This window comes from Emydura macquarii, unplaced genomic scaffold, assembly GCF_026122565.2.
Source record: "Emydura macquarii macquarii isolate MOO-44397 ecotype Brisbane River unplaced genomic scaffold, CSIRO-AGI_Emac_v2 contig_3080, whole genome shotgun sequence".
NCBI classification, from domain to species: Eukaryota; Metazoa; Chordata; order Testudines; family Chelidae; genus Emydura; species Emydura macquarii.
Window position 1 is genome coordinate 5781774 of NW_027133217.1, and position 21633 is coordinate 5803406.

Consider the following 21633-nt stretch of genomic DNA (forward strand, 5'->3'; position numbering starts at 1 on the left):
GCCCCTCCACTAGTGACATAGAGGGGAGAAAAAAATGCAGGTTCGGGGACAGAAACTCAGGGGTGAGATGTCCTGCCCCGGCCCCCCTGCTGGCCCCCGACACCGTGCTGTAAAGGCCAGAGCTGCCTGTCAGCCATGGAGAGATGGGCACTAGTATTGATTTCCATGATCCCGCCGCAGGACCCCGGCGGGCACAAAGAACGCCCCTGCCACGAAGACCGTGCTATCTGACCAGACTGACTTCGATCCACTCTCGCTAGGGCAGTACTGTAAGGACTCACTAAGGAATCATTTCTGTGCTGAGCAGCTGAGTGCAGACCATCCAGCCGTGCTGCAGGAATCCTTTCCCAGCCCCTTGACCGCTCCCATTGACAAGTACAGAGTCTGGGGCCAGGATCCCCCCCCCCCCCCCCCACTTGCACTCTCACCTTTGTCCCACAATCCTCCTTGCTCCGGACCCGTGCGTGGGCCACCCCTCAGCTCCCAGACTCCCTTCCCCTGGCAGCAGGTACCGTAGCTCCAGCCAGGCCAGCTGGCAGCCTGGCTTTATTTATTTTAAACGCTTTCCAGCGTGAACCTGACAGGAAATACATTTCAAGCCACTTTCTTTATGACGGAAATAATGCCTCTGCACTGGAAAGAAAATGCCTCCAGGTGGACGAGCTGATCCCACCCGGCCGTCACCAACCGGGTTGTGTTTGCCGCAAATGCGACCAGGTTTATTATTTTGCTTGGCTTTTCTTGCTGAGACTCGGGAGGGGAGAGCACAGTAGCTACAACTTCCAACACAGTGCTGACAGCACCTGTGATTTTACTGCATGCCTTGGGATCGATTCTTCTGGAAGCCCCGGCTTCTGAAGTCAGGTGATTAAGTGACAATTTCAGCACTCGTTGAAGAACAAAAGTAACTTTCCTAGTCCCAGCCACGCAGAGGAAAAGCTGCAAAACCCTAATGGTTCAAAAACCACCAGGCAAATAAAAAGAACTCCTGTTTTATTGTTACTTTTTACATTGCGTGAAGCATCAGGTATGGGTCAAGCATCCAAAACAGGGTAAAAGCCACATGCAAGTCCTATCAAAGGTTGTGTAGGGTTCTCCCTCCCTGGACACTGTTAAATCAAGATGGAACGTTTTCCGAAAAGATCTGCTCTCCTCCAAGCACAGCGCTTGGACTTCAAGCAGGAATTAATACGGGGAAGCCCTATGGCCTGTGTGATGGAGCTCAGACTATATTACCACAGTGGTCTCTTGGGGGGTCTCCCAATCAAAAGTGGCACCATGGGGAACTCCTTGTTTATTTTTTTCTTCAGCCCCTCTAGGCCCAGTGTGTTTACAAGCAAAAAGAGGGTTTGGGCTTGGTTTTTTTTAACAACCTCCTACCCTGCAGTCTCAACCTGAGAGCTGAGAGTCAAGCTGGGGTCTTTCCTTCTGGTGCAGCGTCCCTAGTAATGAAGGTTACAAAGAGGAAATGTGTCCTCGGCGGCACCCCGTTGTTTACAAACATCAGTGGGCTTGATTTGGAGCTGAGTATGTCATTTCTGTGACTGCCGGCTGGAAAAGGGGCCTGCTCTCATGACTTGAATCAGAATCCTAGAAGATGAGGGTTGGAAGGGACCTCAGGAAGTATCTAGTCCAACCCCCTGGTCACAGCAGGACCAACCCCGACTCCAGCTAGAGCCCTGGGCTAGGTGTCAGGAGATGTGGGTTACTGATCTGTTGGATAACATTGGTCAAGCCACTTCACCCCTCCTCTCTCTTTTCTATGCAAATGTAAGGTTTTCGGTGCAGGAGCTGTCGCTCACGAGGAGTGTGTACAGCGTCCATGAGAATGGGAGCCTGATCTTGGTTGGGATTCTAGGTACTACTTGGCTGGTTCCCTCTTGCTTATCTCTGCAGGGCTGACACAAGTACGAGCTCCCCTTGGTGACTCACAGCAGCAGCTATGCCTGAGTGCACACTGGGAGGAGACCTGACGAGTTAGAGGTGGTCAAAAAATGTCCATCTCTCTCTCTTTTTTTTTTCTTTTGGACAGAAAATGGCTTTTCCATCAAACTGGAAACTTCTGCAGGAAATGTCCATTTCTGATAAACGTTTTGTTGAAAAACTGGAAACCGTTTTTCTCCCCAATCCAGAATTCTTCATCCCCCAGCCCCTTCAAAAAAAGAAATCTGACATTTTTCCTAGTGGGGGAAAAGATAAATACCTGGCTAGCTCTGCGGCGGAGTATGAACAGGTCCATCTCTACTGTCACTTGTTAAGCATCTAACGACACTTTGAGTCACTGCATGTCTTTACTGATTGGATGGGCTGGGGGTGGGGGCAGGTACCTCTCACCTGTAGCCAATGATGGAGCTGGTTGATGGCAGTGGCCCAGCCAATGAGCTGCAGAGCGTGAGTCGGGATTATGTCAACCCTTTAGCAGCGGTGAGGTTTTTCACTGGGCAATAAAGCAGCAAAACGGCCCTGAGATAAATCTCTTGGCCTCTCTGTAGAGAGGAGAACGGTTAATGTAGGTGAATCGGGCGTAGTAGCTCTCATTGGCCAGTGGGGAGGTGAAGCGATAGCTTCCCGAAGCCAGGAAAAGGAAGGCAAGATATGTGCCGGTTCCCCGTACTTTAATCCCTGGAAAGGGGGATACCTTTTTGTGCATTTGTTTTCACCACCTACGGCTGTGACCCACTTAGATCCCACTAGCTAAGCAGGACCTGGCTGGGTGAGTCCTAGGATGAGAGACCATGGGGCTGGTTTTAAGATGGATAGTTCCTATTTCTCCAGGTTTGTTCCCCCGGTGGGGATGGCTGTGAAACCAGATGTGGTATTAGTCAGGGTTCACGTTGCGGGGAGGACACCATTTTGAAGAGCATGCTGGGAGGGGTCAGGTCGGCAGGGGCGGGGTCACATCAGTGGGGGCGGAGCTACGGATGTGCTGGAATGTCTGTTATCCCGGGGATGCGCTAGAGACCACGCAAATAAAAACCAGGGCGGGGCTGTTGGTTCAGTAGCCGAGTCAGTGCCCCAGCAGGGCACTAGGGGTGCTGCACGGCGCCATCACACAGCCGAGATGCAGAACCGAGACCGGGAATCACTCCTGGCTCCCCAGCCAGATCCTGGCCCTTCCCCATTCTCTGTTGCTTAACCTGACAGCCGGACACCCCTTTGGCATGGCTCCAGCTGTGCTGCTGGATGGGCACCTGATGCATGGGGGGATTAAGAGTCTGTATCTGAGCTAGGGATTTGAACCAGTCCCCAAGACGTCATCTGCTGCCTTTACCACAAAGCCACCCTCCTTCGGTTCCCCCATCGGTACAGGCGCCGCAGCGCTCTTGCTCACTGCTGGAGCAGAAGGTCGCGTTCAATCCTGAGGGAGGCAGAGGGTAGGTTGCGTGGGGCAGACGCGTGCCTGCAGAAATGGGCAGGGAGTGAGAGAACGAAACAGGGACAGTATCATCAGCCCTGCTGAGTGCTTCACCCCGTCCCCTTTTCACAAACCGGGGCCCAGATCCTCAGCTGCCGTCAATCAGCCCTGGGTAATTAGCACTGATGAGGCTGCTGGCCGCCGATCCAAATGCAAACTGGAGACGGGCAAAGCAGCTTGGGAACAGCAAATTCCGTCCGGTGCCGTTGACCTTAGTCCTTGGGGATGTAGGGCTGCGCTGCCAATGATCTCTGCTGCAGTCATGCTCAGGGCAGCATCCGCTCTAGCAAGGACACCAGCCCTGAGCGGACGTTCCCGTTCTCCTTCTCCACTGCATCCTCCGCCCAGCTGTTCCCACCCGTAGCAGCAAAGGGCTTAGCTACAATCTGACCGGGCTTGATTTGGCGAGGACCCCTCCCACCCCCGCACCCTGCCAGGGGCTGCCATCCCAGGGGCATCCTTCAAAGCTGGATAGCTCACGACCTCTGCCGTCTTGGGAGCCAGTCAGGTTTCCGTGCTGCAGGAATCGGGTCAGGCCTGCATTCAACGCACGATACAGCAGCCTTTCGACCTGGTGAGGGGTAGCACCTGACCTGAAGTCAAGGGACAATTGTCCTTCCTGAGCTTTTCATCAGGTGCTTAGAACTGGACCATGGTGACATTTCCAGAGCCAGGAGGCTATCCTGCCGCATTCATGCTCTGATCGGATTCACCTCTGGTTTTTTGTTGGGTTTTTTTTGGTAACCACCAAATTGTTTAATGTTCCCCTCTGCTCCAGGAAAACAATTAGTCGTGTCTGTACAGGGACTGCTTCAGCACGTCTCCCCACAGCCGCTTGCATCGGTACAGTAAGCAGTTGCAACATTTTAAACCTTCACCAGGAATCTGTTTGCTTTTTGCTCTTTTTTGATGAGCTGCCAGGGAAGTTTCACAAAAAGGATAGTGTTATTTCTGAAAATGAGTCCCATAAACAAGGATGAATATGACCTCTCCTCTGAGACTTGGGGTTTACTTTAGTGGCTGGGAGATCAGCCAGTGAAATGGAAATACCAGAAAACATTATCATAATTATCCCGTGGCCTCCTCTGGGGGCAAGGAAAAAACCCAATGAAACTCATTTTACAGGCTCTGGATAGAATCACTAGCTAACCCCCCTCCCCCCAGCCTTCTTCCTGCTGGGCCTTTCTGCATTTTGTTAACACTGAAACGATTCCTCGATCCTTCCCTGCAAGCGACGTTTTGGCCAAAGGAGGTGACGTGAAGCCAAGAGGCGAAAGCCGTTGACCAAAAAAACCAAACCCCTGCAGATGTCATCTTGATTGCAAGCTGTTAGGACACACGGGAGCTGCCCAGCCCCGTCCCCTCTCACGCTAACCCGCGCTGACCTTGGATTTGCTGTCATCCTGGGTGCCGGGGCCGGGGGCTAAGGGAGTTTGTGCCAGGGAAGTGAAATGCAAACGTTAGTCCCTAAACTCGCCTGGTTAATTGAAGCTCCATTATTGTCCCCTGAGGTTGCTTTCGTTGCAGCCAAGCTCCTAAGGTCCACAAGGCTAGATCTGGACTCCTGCAGGACTCTAAGCACTACCCCAGCTCCCGCTTTGCCAACCCTCCGGTGGCATTCAGGCCGTGTGCCTTTGAATGCAGTTGCACTTGGTGCAGATCCCTCGTCTAGGCGAGTGAAGCTGCTATTTGCAGCCAGGCAGCTTATTACACCTGCCAGGAGCCAGGTTAAGATCCTCATCAGGGTAAATCCCAAAAGGCATCCTTGCAGATCACGTGTTTCCCGGCTCGATTTCTAGGTAGCTTCTTAAGGGGATCTGGCTGGATATTCCGTTTGTGGCCACCACCGGCGATCGTCACAGGCCACTGCAGCTTTTGGCTGATGAGAACTAGGTTGAGATACGGTGATGAAAATCACGGTTCATCAGGGTTTATCCCACCACTGCTAGAGGGTTGCACTGGGGCAGCTGTGCCCATAGCTAGCAGTCAGCGCAGTATAAACAAAGCAAGGGATGTGGGGGTCTTTCCGGCGAAGCACTGAGGCTCAACGGTAGGTGCGAAGTAGCGAGTGCTGAAAAGCAGAATCTAGATGCAAGTGCGTGAGAAGGAGGGAAGTCTGTGATGGGGTGGCTATAGTAGGAGGCAGTATGGACCGGCAGACAGTGCATTAGCTTGTGTCTTAGGAAACCTGGGTTCTCTTCCTGGCTTTGACCCGTTGGGTAGCTGTGGATCCTCTCTGTGCCTCAGTTTCCCTGTTGTAAGAATTGGAGGGCCCTGCACCACTGCCGGAACTTTGGCCCTGCCCTCTGCTGCTTTTCCCCTGGGCAGGCCGGAAGCTGGAGCCCAGAGGTGAGCATATTCCCGCTGGCTGAACCGGTCGCCCCAGCACCTCTCTGCCCCATTGTAGCCCCTCCATGCAGAAAACACAGAGGTCAGTTGGAGACGGGGGAAGAGGGTGCTGAAGATGCTGTGCCTAGGTGTGTGTAAGGTGTAAATCCGGCTCTGTCCTCATCCCCATTTTACAGATGGAGAACTGAGGCGCACAGCATGCCAGCAGGATTGGGGGGGGCACCCAAAGTCCAATGGTTCCGAGTGCCCAGGATGACACTCCCTGGGCCCGTTGCTTGGAGGTGCCGAATGCTGAACGCCTGCAGCTCCCATCAGCCTCGGGCAGAGCTGGGATTGCGCCACCCCTTTGAAAATCAGGCCCATGTTTAAATCAAACTGGATCTTTTTCTGAAAGATCTGCTCCAGGTCAAAGAGGAATTAATTTGGGGAAGTCTCATGGCCTGTGTTATCCAAGTCCGACTACATGATCCTTCTGGCTTTATAGTCAATGCATCTATATAATCCGTTCGTTTTATGTCGGTGCGTAACTGCAGGGGGTGTCAGATTTGAAAATGTTGGCCTAGCTAATCTCGTTAGCAGGGCCATTCTTCAATATGTTTGGACCAGAATTTAGGCTTGCTTGTCAAAAAAGGAAATCCCACCAAACCCTCCATGACAAATGTACGTTGCCATCGATTTGATTGCATTGCAACGAACCCAGATCGGGTTCTTTATTTCGATCTTCTGCTCTCATGTCGGAAGCACAAACACTGCATGTCGTCTAAGTGCAAGAGAACCAGGAAGTGAAAATGACAACCAAGGAGGAGCAGATGAAAGCCAGCAATTCAGTTTCACAGACCAAATGGAGAGGCATGGATGGTTTTGTGGTTGAGGCATTGGACTGCGGCATTGCCAAGTCTTGCAATTTTACCATGTGTTTCACAATAGTTGGTGTTTTCCGTAATGCCCCAGCTTCTGGAGTCATGTGATTCCCTGAGCCTCTCAGCTTTCATTCTTGGATGGGGGGAGTAAGCTTTTAGCCTTTGTGGTACTGGAGAACAACTGAAAAATGTGATCCTAGTGCACTCTATGGAATCAACCCCAAAAGACACATCAAATACATGCCCAATGTCTTTAAAAAAAACCCAAACCTCTCAATTTGTGAGGCAATCTCATGATTTTTGGGGGGCCTGACTCATGATTTTTGAAACCTGGGGTTGGCAAGATGGGGACTGGGACATAGAGAATCTGCATTCAGTTCCCAACTCTGCCACATGCTTCCTGTGTGACCGTGGGCAAGTCACTTAACTTTGCTGTGCCTCAGTTCCCCTTCTGCAAAAGGGAGATAATAAAGCTTCCTGTTTATGTCTTGTCTATTTAGACTGTAATTTCTTTTGGGCAGGGACTGGTCTTGCTATGATCCATGTAACGCCTAGCACAGTGTGATGCTGATCTCAATTGGGGCCTGTAAGATGCTAAATAAAACACATAATGATAAACTGAGAGAAGAAAAGAAATAAATAATCAACCATGTTAAGCAGTGAGAAGCACGTTAGATTTGTGCATCTCCCACCCAGTTTTAATCATCATCTAAAGTGACTCTAGGAACAGTCAAAGAAGGTTTTAAACATACAGGGGCCGATTCTAGAGTAATGCTTCTGGTTTCACTGGAGTATCTCCGGGTTTACACAGGTATAACTGAGAGCAGTGTCTGATGCAGGATGCTTATGTTTCTCAGGTAATGGTGTCTTAAATGCAGACCAGCCAACCATCTGGAAAGAGATGCTTTTACTTTTCATTCACATTAAGGCTGTTTTGACAGCATACGCCACTTCTTCTTTCATATGGCTGGTGTAGAGCAGCAATTACCATTTCACCTGAAGTTGATCTACCAGATGGCTACAGCAGGAGTGACAGAATTTATTGCAGTGCCGCCTCCTTCATATTTATAAACTGGGCAATAGTTCTGATGGTCTGTCACGGGGAACCACACGTGCATGCCGGGGAATCTGTGATTTCCCATTTCCATGCATTAAACGTCCGCCTATACCATGGCTGGTTTGGATTCGGTTCAGAGTTGACCGAGATGTCCATGGGAGGTCGAACCCAGGAACCATCTGCGTGGGATCTGGCACAAGATGCTTATTTTTCAAACCTTGTTTAGCCCAATCTGCTTTCCAATCCTCCTTCTGCTCATAGCCTGGTTGCATGAGGCTAAGCAAATATTCCCAGAAAGACTTGCTGGATTTACAGCATTGGGGGGGATAGGGAGACATCTGTTTTCCTGGATTCACTGAGCTTCGCGGAGTATTGCAGCCGTTCAGTGTATCGACGGGGCCACGGCGTTAGACAGAATAGGTAGCCACGGTGTTAGAGCTGACGTAAGGGTTCCAGTGAGGCGCTGCATCACTGTATTCAGCGGGGCATCAGCAAGTCACGTGTGGCTGCATCTGCCCCATCCCAGTGCACAGTATTCATCAACCGAATATACAAGGGCCATTGCAGATGTTCATGATACTGATGCACCCCAGGTTCTACCTGAATTATGTTGGCTCTCGCTTTTTGTCTCTGCAGCTACCTTCTCAAGGTGATCATGGAAGGCGAGGCTGCGGTCGAGTTTCAGTCTGAGGGCTGAGGGGGTGTCATTATGTCACACATTTTTCCCATAGAAAGCTACTTTCAGGGTGTTTTGGGCACTCCCTATGATCAAGGGGGAACGCGCTGACTATTGGTTTTCCAGAAGTATTTCCATTTCCAGAAGTATTGTTCCATAATTCGGTGGGCCTCCGTTAATGCTTTCTCAAGGTCGGGAAAATTTGGTGCTTGAATGGTCAAGGCAAGATCATCTGCATAGCCAAATGTTCATGATTTAGTTGGAGGAATGTCACTTATATAAACATTAAAAAGGGTCAGCGGGAGTACAGAGTGTCGGGGGAGCCCGTTGTTTATGGTACTGGGTGAGCTGGTCTTATTACCCAGCGACACCTTAGGCATCTATTACTCAGCGTGGTCCACAGCAGTGGGAGTGTTTCATAGCGACGTACGACTTTTGCCAGTTTCAGCATTAGGCCCTTGATCCATCCAGTGTCATACGTGGATGACAGGTCGACAAATGCTGCGCCAGTCTCTAGTTTTTTCGGATAACCAGCCTCAGTGTGAGTTGTAGGTGCCAGAGCTTTGTTTTGGCCGGAAGTCTGCCTGTTCGACAGGGATAGTTGGCTCAGTAAAAGGGCGAATTCTTTTGAGGATGATACGTTCAAGAAGTTTACAGGTCGTGCACAGTATGGAAATCAGCCGATAGCTTCCTGCTTCATCAGTGAGCTTCCCAGGCTGCCCGTATTTCAGGAATCTGTACTGTCCTTAAGGTAGCAGAGTACAGTGTTGCTAGCCACTGAAGTGCTTTGTAGCCGAGATGGTGGAGAAATTCTGGCGGAATACCGTCAAGGCCTGCAGATTTCCCTTTTTCCATCGCGGCATTTCCTTCTTTTACTTCCTCAGTCATGAGGCAGGATTTTACTGTGGATTTTACTCTATCTAATCTGGAATATTTTGCCCTGTCTGTCTGTCTAAGGGTTCTCTATAGCTCTCATCACTGTAGAATTTAAGAACTACACAGTTACATTTGATCTACATGTCAATGTCCCTGGTGGTTCATGGAACTTTCTGCTTTTCTCCCTTCCTTGCATATGGGATAAACATCTATTTATTTATTATGTTTATTCTCCCCTACCCTCCATCATTCTGAATCTGATGGAAATGCTTTTTTGAAAGGGAAGATTCTGCCCCATACATTAAATATAGCCACACTGTGGATCAGTCTCATCTTCAAAAACCAATGTGCAGGCATGCGTATAAAAACCTGTGCATGCGTTGCTATGTATATTGCAGTAGTACCTAGATACCACAACTGAGATCAGGGCCCCATTGTGCTGGGTGCTGTACAAACACATAACAAGAGACACTCTCTCCTTGTCAGAATAGACAAAAAGGCACAGAGAGGCCGTGCTGGGCAGGAAATTGTTTTCCCATCCTGGGAAAATATTTGAGATTTTGAAAAATGTTCCCATTCTTAACTGGGATGAAAGGTCGAAATCTCGAAAATGTTCATGTGCCCCCAAAGGGACATTTCTTTTCAGTTCAAATCAGTCAAAATGTTTCATTTGATCATTTCGAAACATTTCATTTCTATTTCAACCAACTTGTCTTTTTAAAAAAAAGATTGGTTTCTATAATTAGCTCAAATTTCCAAACGAGAAGTCATTTCAACCGGGGAAACTGGAATTTTTCATTTAGCAAATGGCGAAATAAGACTGTTTTGATGATTACAGGATGTTCCCCCCCCCCCCCCGCGCGTTTTCAGGTCGGGAAATTCCTCGAAACCGATCCATTCCAGTGCACAGTTTTGGTGTCGAGGAATCAACATTTTTCTATGGGAAAATGGCTCGCTGAAAAATTCCTGACCAGCTCTGCATAGAGGGGAAGGGACTCACCCAGGGCCAAACAGTAGGTCGGGGCGGAGCCAGGTGTCCTGATACCCTGTCTCGTGTCCAAGCTATTGGACTCCACTTGCCTCATTTTGCGTTTCTCTCTCACCTATTTTATATATTGCTGATCTCCTGCCGGCTTCTGCCTCTACAAAGTCCTGCGTCTCTCCTACCCCCCTGCGATTCTGATGGCCCTTGTGCACCTGCCTTCTCCCAGGTCAAAAGGCATCTGTGCTGTCACCAGCTGGGGAAAGCCCTTCTGGGGCAGGCGCGCCACACCTCGGGCGGGCAGAGGACACACTGGCCACCGGCGAGGCTGGAGGGCCACCGGGATGCTGTAGTGCAGGAGCCCAGCTGCATGGCAGGAAGCCCAGATTTGGTTTTGCTCATGTGAAGATTTGCCCTGGGGTGGGAAGCCGGGTGCAAACCGCTCCCCTGCTTCGAAGCGCAGCTCCCCTCTTCCTCCCCTGGCCTTGGTCAGGCTTTACTGCAGACACACGCAGGAGAAACTCAGCCTCCCGGGTGCAACGTTTACCAGCTCGGTTTCCTAAGCCCTCCGGACCTCGGGGAGGGGCTGGCAGCCTGGTGGCCCCTGCTGTCAATGTTTGTTCTTGGATTTCGAGGGGATGTTGATTGAGGCAGGTGCCATGTGGCCCAGGGCCTGCCAGAGGAAGCTAGACTTGCACATCATGAATGGGGACAGGTTGTGGGATTTAAAGAGGCAGGAGCCGTCTGTATTTTTAACCCCATTGGTATTTTGAATCGAGGGTTGGGGCGGTTTGGAAGGCTGGTCTCCCAGCTCAGCTGTTCCCTGGTGTTATATTTAGCTTTGCTCCTGTATTTAAAGCGCTATGGTCAAGTGTTACTCAATGGGATTTTTTTTTTTTTTTTTAATAGCGTCATCCCTCAGTGCTGCGGACTTTGGCATCCTGCCACAGAAATCTCTCCCTTTCCGTGTGTGTGTGTGTGTGTGTCTAGGTCGCCTCCGTCTCTCCACAAGATCTGCAGACAGTTGCCCGTGGCGTCTCAGAATGTAGCAGTGGGGATTCTAATTATGGAGCAAAATTAAATATAGCCAGAGACAGGCGAGGAAGCTGCCAAGGAGCAGGATGTCACAGGTGGCTGGGATAATGGCCACATCGGAGTCTGTAATCACGAGACTGTGCAGTAAGCGTTTTGGACTGGCTGGCATACCTCCATCCTCTACTGGATGGGGATCAGAACTGCTCAGCTGTGTGTCCTCGGCCCCATACTGCTTAAGGCGGGATTTTCAAAGCAGCCTTGTCTATCCAAGACACTTGTACGACCCTGTTACTGCAGGATCTCAGAACCTCACAATCTTTAATGTATTTACCCTCACAGCACCCCTTTGAGGAAGGGCTGTGCTATTATCCTTATTGTACAAACAGGGAATGGAGGCACAGAGAGGCTAAGGCCTGGTCTACACTAGAGAGTTTTGTCAACAAAACAGTGCTTGCGTACACACTGCAAGCACCCCCCTGCTGACAAAACTGCCTTGTTTTTGCGACAAAATAAAAGAGAATCCTGAACTGGTGCAAGCCCGGGCGGCTGGCACTCGCCTTCCAGCTGGGAGTGAGACGAGAAGCCGGGACTGTTGGTCTCTACTTTACCCTGGGAGCCGGGGCCAGCAGTCTGAGAGTTCTTCCACCTGCTCCCAGCCCTCCACCTGTCAATTACATGGCTGAGCTGTGAAATTGACATGGCTGTTCTGGCTGAGAGTAGGGAATGGAGAAGCGCCACCCTGCTTTCCCTGGCTCGGATGGCGGGGACAGCCCACAGGGAGCGCACAAGCTCCTCAGGTTGGTAGAAGTGCTTCTGGTTGAGATGCACTCCCCACCCCTGGAAGGGCAGTGTGAACATCAGTCATCAGTGTAATTATATTAATATATTAGGCCCATTTATTTTTTTTAAGAGTAGACAAGGCCTAAGTGACTTGACCAAGGTCACACAGGTAGTCTGTGGCAGGGAAGGGACTTGAACCCAGACCTCCCAAGTCCTAAGCCAATTTCCTGCCCACTGGACCAGCCTCTTGAATATAGGGATGCCCCTTTGGTGCCTTTGAAAATCCCTCCCCCCACTCCTAAGCTGATTTGTCTCTAATTCCCTGATTCTCCCACTGCCCCTTCCCCATCCCCTGGATAGGATGTTTGTGATGTAACTGCTGCTTCTCGCTTTGCCAGCTCTGCAATGTGGGTGCAGGTCCTCAGGCCATATAATCCTTCCCGCACGCTTCACCCGCTGAAACCTTTCTCAAGTTCAGTGGTCTCCTGCTATCTCCACCTTGTCTTCCTTTCCACTGCAGATACAGCTCTGAAGCTGGTAAATTTCAGGCTCTGAATGCTGCCTGTCTGCTACAGTTCCAGATCCTAGGGAAAGGAAATGAGCTGGCAAGGATTTAAGCTTAACTAGGCAAATCACTCGCATGTTCTATGGAAGAGGAATTTAGCCCCGCACATGTGATACCACTGCCAGGGCTGAGGGTGATGAGGGAGAAGTGTTTGTCAAGCTGATCATATACACATTAACTGAAATGGACAGAACCGTATCATGTCAGCTTGCCCTCTGAGCATGGTCCAACCTGCACAAAACTACTGGGTTTGACACGCGTGCTGGATTCCTGTTGGAAGGAAAGGCCCACTGAGGAGGCTAAAATGTTGGGTGCTGCAGTGGCTTACCTAGGGAATCCCCACTACTGGAGGTTTTTTAAAAACGGGCTGGACAGGGATTGTCCAGGGCTGGACAGGATGGACCTGTCAGGGATGGTCTCGGTTTATTGATTCCTGCCTCAGTGCCGGGAGATAGGGTGGATGACCCCTCAAGGTCCCTGCCAGTCCCACCTTTCTATGATTCCACGTCTTTCATCTCGGCAGCCCCGTGGCGGAACCCTCTTTACGATGTGGCTTAAGGGACGCTAAAGATGGGTTCCTTGGCCTTTCAGGTCGGCCTCTCGCCCAGCTATCGGCCCACACAGCACAGGATGAGTTAACGCTGGCCATTTCTGCTCACGAGAAGTCCAGCACGGGCACAGCCCTAGTGGAAATTATAGTAGGCGCCACTGGAAACCCTTCCACTTCCCCTGCGGTCAGGTTCTACCAGCCTCTGGAGGTTTCATTTGGAGGACCAGAAGCCCAGTTACTCTGGCCCTACTACAACCATGAACTGGATTTTCCTCTGGGAAGGAAAGACCCCTGTGCGCACATAGGGAGAATGGGGATGTTTGAACCGTTCTTGCTCATACGATTCCTGCTTAAAGTCAGAGCAGAGCTGTCGGACTGGAATTGAACCTGGCAGTGGAGTTGACGTGTTGAAGAAAGAAAGGGAGTATAGCCTAGTGCTCAGAGCAGAGGACTGGCGTCAGGACCTGTGGGTTCTTTTCCCAGCTCTGCTGTGCGGTCCCTGTAGAACCTCGGACAAGTCACTTAGTCCGACATTTTCAAAAGAGGCTTCGGATTTTGGGTGCCCAGTTTTGTGGGGTGCGCACCTCAAATCACCTTGGGCCTGATCTTTCAGCAGGCTATGTACATGCAGATCCCATTGACTTCGGTTGGTGCTGGGGGAGCTCAGCACCTCTGAAAATTAGCCTCCTGTCGGGCGCCCAAATGTTGGCCATAACGTCTCCGTGCCTCAGTTTCTCCTCTGTAGAATGTGGATCATGCTGTTTATTTACCTGGCTGAGGGGTGGGAATTGTTCACCAAGCCCTTGAGGCTAGACCGGGGGTGCGTCCACACAGCAATGAGAGGCGTGATGGCGACCCAGGAAGAAACACTCAGGCTAGCGTGGATCTGACAAGCTCGAACAACAACAGCAGTGAAGACATGGCAGCGCGGACTGTACACGCCTGCCCAGGACCTTGGCCATGGCCTCAAGTGGCTAGCCCATTCTGCTGCAGCTTCACTGCTCTTGTTACCGCCGCTCACTAGATCCAAGCTACCTCGGGTCTGCCTACACGGGCTGCACTGGAGACATCCGCTAACTTTCCCAAGCAGCCCGGACTATAGCGGCATGCCCAGCTGCTCGGGAACAGAAGAGAGAAAGGACTGCAACTCAGGGAGCTTGCTTCCTTCCCAGCTCCCCTTGCGGAGGGAGGGGCTGGATTCGCCAGGGCTTGCCGTTGGGACTGGCGGCCTCTCTCCATGAGCCGCCGCAGCTCCCACCGAAGTTATGGGTTTGGTGCAAATCCATGGTGAAATGCTGCGGACTGTGTTATACAGCCTGGGGAGGGGGGTGGGAGGAATTGACCGTCCTAGCCGATCCCTGGCTGACATAGCACGTCTCTCTGTCTCCCCGCAGGTGGATGCCGACGATGTCATCACCAAAGAGGAGCAGATCTTCCTGCTGCTGAAAGCCAAGGCCAAGTGCGAGCGACACCTGAAAGCCAAGGCGCACGGTGAGTGTCTCCTCTCCGGGCCGCAGCCGGGCGTGGGAGCTGAAGGGCGGCGAGAGGCGCGCGCGCGCTGTCCCCTGCGAACGGGCCTGGCTTTGGCGCAGCCTCTCTTTGCCATTCGCTTTCTATTCCAGGCTGCTAACGATGGCCTGATGCCAGGCGGGAGCAGGGAGAAAACACTCTGCAGGCTAGAGAAGGGGCTGAGCAGACAAAGGAGGTTAGGGTCTCTCTCTATCAGGACCTGTGGAATGAAAGGCTGGAGTCTGCTCTCTCTTAGCCCTCATGAACTTAACCGGTTTGGCCCAGGCTCCGGAAGCAGAGCCATAAGAACGCAGGCTTTGCATTCAGTCGAGCAGCGGCTTTGTCTGCTCCTTCGCGTCTGTATTGTCAGAGTCCTGCGTCTGCACTGAGGCTGCCAGGGCCAGCCTTAGGGAAAATGGCACCCTGGGCGACCTTGTATTTTGGCCCTCGCTGCCTTGCCCAACCTCCCATCCATCCCCCCATCGCCTCTGGCCCCTGCTGTCTCCTCATCCGTCTCCCCATCTCCCTGGGAATCCCCCCCATTGCCCAAAGCTCTATCCCACGGCCTTGCACCCCAGGCTCGCCCTGCTCCTCGCCTCTTGACCCTGGTGCCCCCCCCCGACCATGGCGCCCTGGACAACTGCCCACCCGTAAGGCCAGGCCGGGAATGGGCTTTCCAGCTAGATGAAGGCGCTCAGCCTTTGACCTGCCTCTAGGCTCAAAGCACGGGCGCCCTCGTGTGTCTCTTTGTCAGAGCGATGCACTGGAATCTGATTAGCCAAAGGCCACCTGAAACGGTCAGACAATCAGAGGGTTGGCTAACTGGTGGGGGGCGGGCAGTGACCTGCAGTCTCATTGGCACCTAGCACTGTCGTCTTTCCAACAACTGCACTTGTGTGCACGGCGATAGCCCTGGTCGATCCTTTGGATACTCAAAAGTTTCCTGTAAGTTGGAGAGGCAGCGTGGTCTAGTAGAAAGCGCACTGAGCTGGGAGACAGGAGACCTGGGCTCCGTTGCTGGCAGACCCTAAGCAAGGCCTATCACCGCTCTCTCTGCCTCGGTTGCCTCTTCCACTCCTTCTCTGCTCTTTACTATGTGTTCGTGCAGCACCTAGCACAATGGAGTCCTGATCTTAATTTGAGCCTCGAGCAGTTACTATAAGAATAACAACAACCGGGGTCTGATCGTATAAAGCGAGGACTGATTCCCTGGAGTTCTCCTATTGCTCTATATTTACTAATCATTGTAACCCTGTGTGTGCACACAGTGCCCTTTCATGCAAGGATCTGGGCAGGGTCTTAGCTCTGGAGGTCACAGGTTCAATCCCAGAGGATGACCCAAGCCCCCCCCGAGGGCCAGCCACCTCCAGCACTTGGCCCATCCCTCAATCCCGGCTGAGCAATGTGTTTTCAGCTTCACTGCCAGCGCGTGAGCTGCAGCGAGATGAGCACGTGGCATTAACCCTGTCCTCAGGGAAGGGTTCATCTTCCGGTGACCTCGTAAACAGCGCCAGCTCCACCCTGGCGGTTCAGGGGCGCCCCTGGGGCGTCTTCTATGAATCACTGCCATGCAGAGTCCTGGAAACCCCCCACAATTCTCTCAGCAGTCAGCAACGAACGGGCCAGCGTCCCATCACGGGCCCCGTGCTGCCGGGGCCTCCGTCTTTCAAATGAGCTGTAGGGCCAGATCCTCAGCTGGTGTAAAATGATTGTAGCTCCATCGACTTTGACAGCTTTGCCAGGTTGAGGATCTGGCCCATCACACCAGGGTCCTGGCCATGTGTGATCATTAAAAATACCAGAGCGGGTGAGGGAGGGGTTATTTCCTATGTGTGGGCTAAATTCCAGCTCAGGTAATCACCTTTTGCCTCCCCAAATCCTGCAGGGGTTTTAAGTGCATATGAGAGTCTTGCCTCCTTCCTGCCCTAAGCTGTCGTGAGGTGTTGCGGTGTGCTGTTAAACAGCTCCTTCATTTCACCCCAGTGGTGGCTGCATTTCTGCACGGGAGAGGCATGATTCTGGCACGTATGTAGGATCAGAGAGTAAGGCCTTTCTACGGTTTGTACGCACGCCTTCATAGCGCCCAGTTCCCGCTGAAGTCAGCGTAGGACTCTCCTTGGTGCCGGAGTTAAAACAGAAGTCTGGATTCTCCCAAGCACCTCGGTGGCTTAAGTGCACAAGTCAACGGGTCTGGAGTTCCAAGTGATTTAGGCACTTTTGCACATCCCCGCCTGAATGTGGCTACGGGGGCTTGGCCCATTGTTTGTTGAGACGGGAAGTACCAAGCCTTCTCTGGCCACCGCTGGAGGCAATCACCATCCTGACACTGCCCAGCTTAGACAAAAAAAAAAAACGCAAAAGCTCAAGCTCAGGTACCAACAAGTCTTAGTCCTCCATGGGCTAGAAGAGCTGGAAGAGACACTAACCAATCAGGAGCCACCAGGCCAGTTAAGAAGGCTTGCAGGCTTCATAGCAGGGGAAGTGCTGGGTGAAGCTGGGACAGAAGTGGAGCTCCAGAATGCTAGGCTGGGCTGGGTCGGGTCGGGTCCGGGCCTTTGTTTAGGTGGTGCAGCCCAGTGGTTACTTACCGTGTTGGTCTAACTGTTTCAAGGTGCAAGCATCCAAATTCTGAGTCTAACCTTAACGGACTATTAAAATCCTGGCACAGAGCTTGCAGCGTGACTCGCCCTCGGCTGGGCCAGCTGCCATGTTTGTACAGGCAGGGCACTGGGTCGGGAATCAGGAGATGGGACTCTCAGCTGTTGTGAGACTGTCTCTGTTTTGTCTCTTGAGACTGTAAGTTCTTCAAGGACAAGGACAGTGTTTAGACAGTGCCCAGGCAATGAACTCAGTGGGGGCCTGAGTGTAATATGAATAAACCGTTTGGGGGGGCAGGGTACTGTAGACATGGCGGTTAATGCCTAGTTGCTCTGCCTGTGAGTCGCAGTCTCCGTTTACGGCCTCGGAGTCTCCTTGAGCACGCGTTCTAGCTAGCGATTTGTACTGGTGCCCAGCGCTGTAGTGTCTGAGAACGTCCCCATGTCAATTAGATTGCCACTGTGGTATTGGAGGGCTCTACCTTGAAGGGCTGAGCTTCCCAGACACAGAGTCCGGGTGGGATGCTGTAAATCTCTTGTTGTTATGCTTAGTTGGAACCAGAGACTATAAAGCAGATCTCTTGCAAGCGGTGGGGCCCAGAATTAGTTTAGTTAGGCACCCAAATAACTTTGCAGGTCTGGGCTTGAGTGATCATTGAACACCACAGGCAACACAAGGTTCCTAATGGACTCCTCAGCGTTCATAGTTCTTCTCCCTTATAGGAAGCCTGGTTTGCGGGGTATTTTTTATTTCTGATGTGCTGAGTTACTGCAAAAATATCACAGCAAAGAGACTACGTGAAAGGCCAGACTGCTGCAGACACAGCATGACCCGTAACAAATCCCACATGTCTAGCAGTGATGTATTAAAATACAGATCTTCGCAGAAGAGTCCAGTAGAAACAGCCATTCATTCACAGATCTATGCAGCATGGGGGCAGATCCTCAGCTGCTCTGAATGGGCATTAATTCCACTGAGGTCTGTGTAGCAACAGCTAGTCTCCAAACACCAACGTCTCTTGGCCCTGGCTTGGATCTCACTTACATTGATCTAACGAGGTTATCCCAATGAAATCACTGGATTTACAGCAGCACAAAACCGATATGTGAGTTCTGACAGCAGCCCTCGGTCTATTGATGGTCCCGCTGTGTGAGAGAGAAAGAAAAAGATGAGATGAATATGAATGGTTGTAAAGATGTGTTGTCTCCACAGTGCAATTCCGTGCTGCCATGGGCTGCTAACGTGGCTGTGTGCTGCCTTTGTGTGCTGATCTGACAGTGATATTGTGTGGGAGTGACACTTATTGTAGCAATCAGGCAAACTGATTTCTCCTGCTGGAGCACTTGATCCTGATCCCCAGCAATAATGTTACCCAGGGTTATCTCAACCCAAGGCTAGGATAACTAGTCTCTGTTTTCCAGGCGGTGTCAGGACATAAATCAGCGGGAGACACAGCACCTCCAGCTGATAGTGATTGGCACACACAAGAGTGCTTGCACCCCAAAATCCTTGTTTTTATTAAGTAGAAAGCACACATTAAAAATGCCACACCCCAGAATACAGTCACCCAAAGTCTGAGGGGGTGTCGAATGACAGCAACAGGTTTCCAGTGGCCAGGTTTTCTCATAGCTGCTGGGAAGTTTTCTGTCAGTGACTCATAGAAAACGCAAACTGCTCCAAAAGTACACTCTCTATCTGAACGCGTAAATAGGTTTTCTCCGGACCAAGAACATAACTCATAATGGCCTCTAATAGGTAGAACCCTGCAAATTCGTGGATTTTAGTTGGGGTTGGTCCTGCTTTGAGCAGGGGGTTGTACTAGATGACTCCTGAGGTCCCTGCCAACCCTCATCTTCTATGATTCTATGATATCCACATCCGCCAATGTGGCTGCAGATATCCACCGATCATTTTTTTGCGGCTGGTGAATCGGATGCGGATCTCAGAGACGGGGAAGCAGCTGTCTGCCGCTCAGCCTTTGAGGCTGCTACCCCGCCTTTGAGAGCTAGGGGTGGGGGGCTGGCCGCCGATCAGCTCTTCCATGGGCCTCCCCTGTGTGCTGCTGATCAATCAGCTGTTCCACCCGGCACCCCTGCCACCCACTGATCAGCGGTTGGGCTGGCCTCCGAACAGCTGACTGGGGGCCCAGAGCTGCGGGTGCGTGGGGTGCAGGTCACTGCACTGTGGATGGCAGCGGGAGGTAAGCTGATTGGGGCGGTTCAGATGTGGATCCACATTTGCGTATCTGCGCAGGGCTCTTCTAATAGTCTAACAATCACCCCAGCAACAGTGAATAATAATTAATTATTCTACTGATCAGCAAAGCAACGTCAGCAGGCCAAGGTGAGCTATTCACATTTCCCGCCTCTCTCGTGAATCTGTCTTTTCGCTTGATCTGTCTTAGGAACACCACAGTTGTGCCGAGGTTTTTGTTCTCTCTGCCTACACCCAGACCACGTTTTCCTGTCTCTGTGGCATTCTCGCTTCTGGGGGCTTAGAGCACAAGCTGGCTGCAGGTTATGTCAAATCCAGTTCTCTCGTCGGAATATTATCCTGGGGCGCAACAGCTCACGAGTCTCCCGAGGCTCTCTCTTCTGTGACGGTTTCCACCGTGGGCAGGCCAGACATTACTGGCTGTGTTAGCGAAGAACCCGGGAGCCTTCCAGGGTGTGTGTGTGTGTGTGTGTGTGTGTGATCAGAAGCCCCACTAAGAAGCCTCTTGAGATTTGTTACAGCCGAGCCCCGTCTCTTTTGTAGCACGTGGGGTCGCCAAACTCCCCAAAGAGGCAGGACCAGGGTGTGGCCCAGGGCTCTGTAATGCACGAGAAATAGGTAGCATCCGTTTACTATTTAAAGGGGCACCACCCTATTCTAGGCACTACAGCCTCTCCCCCCCCCCCTTGCTCTGCAAATGCCTGGAGTAGGATACTGGGAGGGGGCTTGTTAAAGGCACAGCAGGTGCTGTTTCTGATCACACTTCTGCCACCCAGTTGCCCAAGAGATATTAGGCCTGCCACAGTCCTAGGCCAACCAGGATCTCTTCAGCCACCGCCACTCAGATGGCATACCCCCTAACTCTACTCTGCCCCTCTGGCTACGTAGCCACCGTTTAGCCCTAAGTGGTCAGGGGCTGGTCTTGTTTCCAGGACGCTTTGCATCAGACTTTGGGCTGGGGAACTGCAGGAGAGCGGAGGATGGGGCTTCTCTGGCCCACCCTTGGGGAACGGGTCCGCGCTCGTCTGAATTGGGCAGGAGGGATAAGAAGAAGGGTGAGCGGGAGCTGCGGGCGGGTGCGCTGAGGGTGAGGGAGTGAGCCGAGGAAGTGGAAGGGATGTGTTTAAAACAGGGCCATGGGGAAAGAGAATCTGCTGGAGGGACTAGGACCCTGAGTGAGAACAGGGTGGGGCCGGGCTGTGATGGGGAGGCTGACAGCACAGGTGCTGGTGGGGCAGGATACGTGCAATGGGGCTGTGCGGAGACAGGGATGCTGAGCATGGGTTACTGCCATTTGTTCTTTAAGAATCCCTTACGCCAGGCCTCCCAGATCCTGTGATCAACCATCCCCTGGTCAGCTGTTTTGTCCTCCTGTTGCCCTGGGAATGACTCTGATGGCTGGGGCAGCGGCCCCCGGGCAAGGTGACCCACCAGGGCTGCAGACAAGGATGCTATTGAGTCTCGTTTGCAAAAAAAAATAGCGTTGGGAGGACAATGCTCCTTTGCAGAGGCCTATAGATCAACCGTTCCCACCCTGGGGGGCAGGGCCCCCTGGAGTCGGGGACGGGGGGGGAGCCGCCAAAGATTCCAGGGCGTTGCAGTAATATTGAGGTCATTTAGCCCCCTGAGCTCCACGCCGGACGCAGCCCCCCCCAGCCCTGCGCCGGCCGGGCGCCTGGAGCAGCCCCGGCCAACCCGCCAGAGCCCACCTCCACTACCCTCAGTCCATGAGTGATGGGACAAGGCGGGGCCACACGGGGCGGGCGGTGGCGGCTGTGCCAGGGTAGGCTTAGTTTCTTACTCCGGTAAGAGTCATTTATTGTTATTATATAATGTAGTGTTGTTATTATCATCATTATGTGTGTTTATAGGGGGTATATGTGTTTGTAGGGGGTATATGTGTTTATGGCCGGTGAGGGGTCAGGGTGGAAGGAGTGGGGGGGGCCGTGTTTTACCTAGTGTTAACTAGTGGGGCTTTCACTCCAAAAGCTTGGCAACCCCTATCGTCCCTCTTTAAGTGACAACGAGCACCTGAGTCATTCCCCTCTCTGGTCTGGCTGCAGGATAAGAGCCGCCCCTCCCAAAAGCCTGGCCTGACACCTTGACTCAGCCGCGTCCTCCAGTGGATGCCCTTCACTTGCCTTGGGCAGGTGATAAAGTTCGTTTA

General features: G+C 52.1%; 1 protein-coding gene across 2 annotated transcripts in view; it reads left to right on the forward strand.

Annotated features, from left to right (window-relative positions):
• PTH1R (parathyroid hormone 1 receptor) overlaps window positions 1-21633 on the forward strand; it is a 163472-nt gene that overhangs the window by 74762 nt on the left and 67077 nt on the right. For both annotated transcript variants that reach the window (XM_067530427.1, XM_067530426.1), the window contains one exon: window positions 14540-14636. In XM_067530427.1, coding sequence (XP_067386528.1) covers window positions 14540-14636 — 97 coding nt within the window. The remainder of the gene's footprint in view (window positions 1-14539; window positions 14637-21633) is intronic.